Below are 7,550 nucleotides of genomic sequence, written 5' to 3'. Positions count from 1 at the left end.
ATCACTTGCACAGATTGATTTTGTTGGCTTTGAGAACCTTTAATTTTGTTACTGTAGGAGTAAGGGCAATTGAAGAAAGTGTGACCTTCTTTGTTGCATAGATTACAGATTTCTGTGCTTTTGCAGTCTTTTCCTTTATGACCATGCTGTCCGCACTTCCAGCACTTAAGTATGTCACAGTCTTTAACATGATGTAATGTTGAGGAGCAGATGTAGCAACTCTTGCTTTGCCCCGGGTAAGTTATGCTGCCATTGTAAGGCCCCATTGAGATGTTATTTGGAATAGTCATTGTGTTGCCATCAGGAGTTTTTTTTATCCTAATTTTGAATTTGCGAACGCCATACCATATTCCAAATTGATCAACGGGCTTGTAAACTTGTAAGATTTCTCCAAACCTCTTTATATATTGTTCCACATCGCCATCAGCAACACGTCCAGTCCAGAATTTAACAACTATGAATTTAATATCATTAGGGACAGAAGAAATCAGTTCCCAGTTCTTCCAGAAACCCGTGCCAGTGGCGCTGTTGAAGATCTGCGTGAAACGTTGTAGAGTCTGTAATTGATGGAAACATATTTCGAAGTCTCTGCGGTTTGGAGATGCAATGAAAGAATAAACATCTGCAGCATTAATCCAGTCGCTAAGTAGTAGCTGAGCTCCCACCTCCGTGCGGTTAGGAGCATCGCTTTCACCAGCGTATCTCAGTCGAACCCAGTGCCTCCCCACCTCAGGTGGGGAGGACACACGCGGGAGCATGTGTTAGCGTCCTTTGTTCTTTTAATGTCCGTTTGTTGGTCGCTGTTTCACAGGAAAACTTTCGTTGTCAGATGTTTAACATATGAAAGAGTTGTTAGCTTAACCACCGGTCTTCCCTCGTCCACTCATTGTGATGATCAGATGCGTTCGTGGAACAAACCTGAAGTAAACCGGGGGAAAGCTCGAAGCTGTATGATATAGGAAAACTGGCCTCTCTCCTATTGGCTTAGAGCGAAGGCACAGCTGAGCCAATCATAAACGCGCCGTCATGTCTCAGGGAAACACATACACGCCCCCTCACATACTGCCCCCCCCCTCCTCCCCTCTCTTCTCCTCCGTTGTCCCGCCCGTGTAATGTATGATACAGAAAAGCTTCTCTTAAGCAACAATTACACATTATGTCACAATAACATTTACACTAATAATTACATTATGTAAGGAGCTCATATACGTGAGTGCACATACATATACACATTTATACGCACAGTTTTATGGGGATGTGTGACAAAATCATTATTATACATAAAACAGGACCAGTTATACTTAGTGTTTTTAACTCCTTGCTGATCACTCTCCACAAAATATGTATGTATGAATGGCTGCATGTATGAACAGTTCGCATGCATGCTTATATGTATATATGTGTTTAGGAAACGCGACTCTTTATGGGAAGATATAGGTGGCTCTTAAAAGAGCCGTTTTAAGAAAATGAAGATAAGAAAACAGGAACAAGTTTACTTCTTTTTGGGTGCAGCTTTTTTGGCCTTGGCCGCTTTGGGCTTAGCGGTCTTAGGTTTGGCTGCCTTGGCTTTTTTAGGACTCTTGGCTGCCTTCTTGGGGGTCGCCGGCTTCTTAGCCTTCTTGGGGCTCTTGGTGGTTTTCTTAGCGGCAGCAGCGGGTTTCTTGACCTTCTTGGGGGACTTCTTAGCTGCGGGCTTCTTGGCTGTTACCTTCTTGGGCTTCTTTGCAGCGGCGGGTTTCTTTGCGGCTTTTTTCACTTTAGGAGCGGCGGCTTTTTTGGCCGCGGGTTTCTTCTCCTCGGTCTGCTTCTTGTTGAGCTTGAAAGAGCCTGAGGCGCCGGTGCCCTTGGTCTGCACCAGGATGTTCTTGGTCACCAGGCTTTTGACGGTGAGTTTGACGCGGGAGTTGTTCTTCTCCACGTCGTATCCACCTGCAGACAGAGCTTTCTTCAGGGCGGCCAGGGACACGCCGCTCCTCTCCTTGGAAGCGGAAACAGCTTTGACGATCAGCTCGCCGACGCTGAGACCCGCTTTCTTGGGTTTGGCCGCGGTCTTCTTTTTAGGAGCCTTGGCGGGGGCCGAGCTGGCCGGTGCTGGAGCTTCTTCTACCATCGTTGTTGGAGCTAAAACGGCGCTAAGAAAGAGCGAGTGAAGCGCTGTGCTCTGTTGTACAGAGACTCCTCCCTCTTACGAGAGGGGGCGGGGCTTTATAGCACACATGAGAACTGTGTAGACTCAGCTCGGCCAGCGCAGCGTCTGTGTGCTTCCGTGACACATGCGCACTTGTGTTTTCTCATGGCAAATAGTGATTAAAATACAAGTCCTGATATAAAATGCGAGGTAATAAAGTGCACGTCGGCCGAACATAAGTTCTCTCGTTCATGTAAAAGCCCGCAAAGGGAACCTAACGATGCTCTGTTTCCTTGTGTTCTGCTAAAACAGCACACCGCTCCTGATGCGTAAAGCGACGCAGCGCACATTTCACATCTTATTACACGTAAAAATATGCTGAGGAAACCCGATCTTCTTGTAGACACAGGCTGAAAAGGATAAACCAGACCTTGGTGTTTTCCACATGTATTTATAAGCGGATGTGAGCTTCATTTTCTACTAGAAAAATAGGCTGTTTAGTGTGAAGTAAAACACAGCTACCAAGCAGGACTAGGTCGAGTCCAGGGTGCTTAACTGTCATGTAGCTGAAAGAACAAATGGAAGAAAAAAGTAAATATAACAATTTAGAATAATAATGGTGATAATAAGAAGAATATTTTAATACACTAACATTTATTTCAGTCATTCCTACATATTTGTGCTGTAAGATCTACAGAACATCACCGTATCAGCTTTAAGTTCACATATACTGACACATTTCTAAAACAACACATGGATCCAACATTCACATTCTACTGATCTTTCTAACACTCACAAAACAGATTCAAGTCTATTTTAGTTATTTATCTGATACATCTCTTTTATAAAGATGCACTTTTTAATGTTTAACTCAGAAATAGCTTTAACACAGCTAACACCGACACATACAATGTCTTCTTTCACTTATTTGGTTTTTATTGATACACAGCTAAGATCACTTTCACTTTAACCAAGATGTGTCTGACTGAAATATGTTTATGAAACGTTATGCTTTAGCAGAATATGACTTATAACGTCCCATTTCTCACAATACAGTGGAATATACAAACACATTTTTAACACAGATGTCACTTATAAAGACTTTATAAGTCAGTATTGTTAAGCACAGAAGAATCTGAAAACTTATTTACTCAATTTGTATTTATTTATTTGTTTAATGTATTCATGGTTTATTTAGTTAATCACTCATTCATGACCCTAACACCCAATTTAACATAACATTAATGGCTCTAGCAGTCCAGGTGAGACATATCTACCTATTTTACTTACATTTTTTACTCTCTCTCTCTCTCTCTCTCTCTCTCTCTCACACACACACACACGCGCACAAAAGCTAGAACCAAACACAACACACACACACACACACACACACACAAACCTGCAAAAGCTAGCAACAAACACAAGCGTTGTCCATTTATATATTACACATTCCTAAACACAATTTTACCCTCATGTTTTATTCACCCTACACCTCCTCCTACACCACTGCAGGTGTTTTAGATGTATTTTTTTTTTATCCTAACGTGTCTCTAATGCTACTTTCACAAGCACTGAAAGATTTTTAGAGCTATTTGTTTGTTTTATTTCAATTTCACTACAATTTTACTGATTTGACCTAATATGATTTTTTTTATCACACACTGCTCTATTCTCCCACTCTGTCTTATATCCTAGTATGGGTTATTTTTTTGGCTACATTGTCATGTCTCTAATGGCTATCTGTCCCACCAAATTGTACAATATTAAAAAAATGTGACAAATATGGCGATTATAGTACATTGTAATAGGGTTTAGGGTTGCATAGAAGCCCTGTTGAATTTATTTTTTAACATGTTTAAAATTATTAAAATTAAACTTTAGTTACAGAAAAAATCATGTGTAATACATCAAATCGATTGTGGACCAATTTACTGAAGAAAAACTACAGTGGCCAAGAAGTGCAAAACAAATTAACATTTTAGAAAACAAAATTACAAAAACAAAAACAAATTTACAAGAGCTGAAACACTTTTACCAATGCCGAAACAAATTTAAAAACGGCCGATCTGAAAGGAAAGGGTAAGTACAATACACAGGAAGTGCTTGTTGCTTACCTGCTGCCAATCAAACTGTTTCTCAGGGATGAAGTGAACAGAGTTTGTGATGGTAACGCTAAACAATAGTGATGTGCAGATGAAGCCTCATTAAAGCTTCTGAAGTTTTTCCTGATTGTGCTGAAAATACCTGAGTGGGGGAGGAGGGGGTGGTTAGGGTTGCAACTATAAAAAATATAAGGTGTCTTACACCGTCATGAGAACATTATCAAAATGTTTTATTTAGGGTGTTTAACAAATATTATTTTCATTCTTTATAATAATAAGGCAGAACCATATTTTAGGCAAAACAACACACTCAGCCCACTGCGCTACTCATACAGCGGTGTATTAAACAGGTTGTTATGCTGATAAACCTGCTCACACACACCGTTACTAAGAATAAAAGCGAATACTACTTAATATAATAACCAAACGCTTTCTAATTCCCACGGTAGCAGCAGTATCCTTCAGTTTCATACAAAGCTCATCCTGTATCAGTTCAATACGGAACGTGACGTTTAGTCTCCAAATAAAGAACGATTCTGTATTTTACGGGGCGGTTGGTAACCCTACACTCTAAAAAGAAATGTGTTAAAAACGACACACACTGTGTGGAATTTCAACACATGTGAGGAGTGTGCTCAGGGACGACACATACTATATGTTGATTTAAACACAGTAAATGTATCATCCTGTTTTTGCACACCCACCGTGTTAGGGTACTTAACACACACAATGTGTAGTTCTCACACAATGTGTGTTGATTATGTGTAATCAAGAAAATGGGTAAAATAAAGACTAATACAAATGTAGCCATTTAATTTTACTGTATAATATTACAAATGTTTAAATAACATTCTTTTTTTGTGACAAGTAAAACAAGATTACAAACAGTTTAACAGTAAAGGTACAAAATATATCTTGCTTGAACTTCTTTCCATTCTTAAAGATTGTTGCAAAAACTCGTAAAACGTCTGTTTCTCTGTCCTAAAAGAAAGACAGAAATATCATTACAAGGTTCTGTGTTTCTCTCTCAGAGAGTCTTGTGTAATCACAATACAAAATATTAACTGAATTAGACATTTACAACATTTAATATTTTGAATAACATTCTGATTAGTCAACCAACCAAATAAGTAATCAGAACACAACTAATATTCCTCCAAATTTGTCATCAGATGTCTCTAATTATTCACATAGGCTGTTTAACAAATTATTAAACAAGTCACCTGAAAACTACAGTTACAGCATACAAGCTAAAATGTTTCCTTTACCAGAATAAAGTAAATCGGATGATGAATTTTGGAAGAGTTGTGCTTTACCCTAAATATATCCACCACTACCAGCTTTAATGCTAATAACAATAAGAAATGTTGCTAACGATTCGATTTAAAGAACCGATTCTTCCTAAACGATTCTGTACTTCCGAACCGACTGCATTAGGGCCTCTTAAGCACTAATGAATCAATCGATTCAGTTTTTCGATTCGTTTAAACGGATGATTTAAAAGAACCGATTCAGTAAAACGAACTGAGCTAAACTAACCTTAAAAAAAATGTTAAAATAATTAAAATTCGCTTCTCATAATGAGATTTAGCTTAAATAATGTTACTACATAATCACATAGTCTCAAAAGGTCAGTTAAGTAAGTTACCTTGAGAACACTGAAAACACACAGGGTTGCTATGGTAACCTTATCCACGGTCATGCTGTTGTGGCGCCATTTTGACCAAACTAAAAGTCCAATTTACGGTTAGCCAGTTAGCTAACGATAAATAATACCAATAAAAAGAAAGACTAGTCAGGTTTAACAGAACATTTATTACTGAATAGGAACAGAAAAGCAAACTTAGGTTTATATTAATGTAATTCAGTGCCTCCTTTTTTACTTAACTAAGTCAATTGTAAGTCTATTGTAAGTTAAAACAGGTCACAGGGTTAAAACCTACTTTTTATAGCTTTGCTTGACTTCATAAAACACACAACAAAACACTGATAAACATGAACTAAATAAACATTAATAAAACATACTCAATACTAGACTATTCTGAAACCCCACTGCTTTTGCAACTTACCAATAAGGATGAGTCCTGCTCCTTTCCTTGCATGGTCCAAAAAGAGGAAATCAACCATGAAACACAGATATACTTGATAGGAGAAATGTGACTGGTTAACGCATATTTTTATTAATTAATTTATTTTTAATCTTCCATGGAAAAAAAAAATCTATGTTTCTAGTCAGAAATGCCATTATTTTATCCAAATCAAAATTAAAAATTGAATAAATATATATTTTTAAACGTTGTATTCTCTCACAGTTCTACACATAAATGTGTAGACTAACTATTGGAGTTACTTTACGTGTCTGTGTAAAAAGTGGCCAGAAATGACACAAAACATGTTACAGATCGCAGGACACAGTAGTTGTGTAGAAAAAATGACACATTACTTATTAGAGTGTAGTTTGACTGTCTCTTATATAGTCAGTGAGATAAAAGCACCAAAGCTTTGAATCAGTCCCACACATTCCTGCTGGTTTAATACAAGCTCCGATACACTGAGTCCAGTGTTACAAAAGTGAAACAAGCTTTAAAGTCTCGGTATCAAATATTCCGTCCCTAATAAACAATGTTCTGTCCATTTTGTGTTAATTATTTCAGCCAGTTGGCAGCTTTTATTTTTCTTGTTGAATTCCTTAGATGTTTAGAGAAGCGGACGGTAGATAGAGATGAACAGGCCACGTCTAAACATCTGCACAAACAATCTAAGGACTTCAAGACTACAAGAAAAACAAAAGCAGGTCAACTGGATAAAATGATTTCCACAAAATAGACAAAACATTGTTTAGTGTTACCGTCACAAACTCCGTTCACTTTACCCCCGAGAAACAGTTTGATTGGCAGCAGGTAAGCAACAAGCACTTCCTGTGTATTGTACCTACCATTTTCTTCAGATCGGCTGTTTGTAAATGTGTCTCGGCATTGGTAAAAGTGTTTCAGCTCTCGTAAATTTGTTTTTGTTTTTTTTGTAATTTTATTTTCTAAAATGTTAATTTGTTTTGCACTTCTCGGCCACAGTACAAGGTACTAAACTAATCAAAATACAATGTTTTACCTGCCTCTCTCTCTACTGTTACCAGGAGAAAACAAAAAACAAACAACAAAAAAAGGGCTTGACCCCCTACTCTGCTTTTAAGTTTGATTCAAATATTACATGACTAAGTTAAACTACCAGAGACGATATACAACACGACAAAAAAAACTTTGGCGGTTTGTCTGGTTGGTGGCGCAGGAGGGGAAGAGATGACTCCCGCTCAGCCAAAACAA

At 38.1% G+C, this 7,550-nt stretch overlaps 1 protein-coding gene across 1 annotated transcript; it reads right to left on the bottom strand.

The window, feature by feature from the left end:
• Positions 1-1,492: 1,492 nt before the first annotated feature.
• On the bottom strand, positions 1,493-2,110 carry LOC134328855 (histone H1-like). Its single transcript, XM_063010087.1, has one exon. The coding sequence runs from the start codon at positions 2,108-2,110 to the stop codon at positions 1,493-1,495; it is 618 nt and encodes a 205-aa protein (XP_062866157.1).
• Positions 2,111-7,550: the final 5,440 nt, after the last annotated feature.

Source organism: Trichomycterus rosablanca, chromosome 15 (assembly GCF_030014385.1).
Source record: "Trichomycterus rosablanca isolate fTriRos1 chromosome 15, fTriRos1.hap1, whole genome shotgun sequence".
Taxonomy (NCBI): domain Eukaryota; kingdom Metazoa; phylum Chordata; class Actinopteri; order Siluriformes; family Trichomycteridae; genus Trichomycterus; species Trichomycterus rosablanca.
Note: the sequence above shows the minus strand (reverse complement) of the source record. Positions and strands in the feature narration are given on the sequence as shown.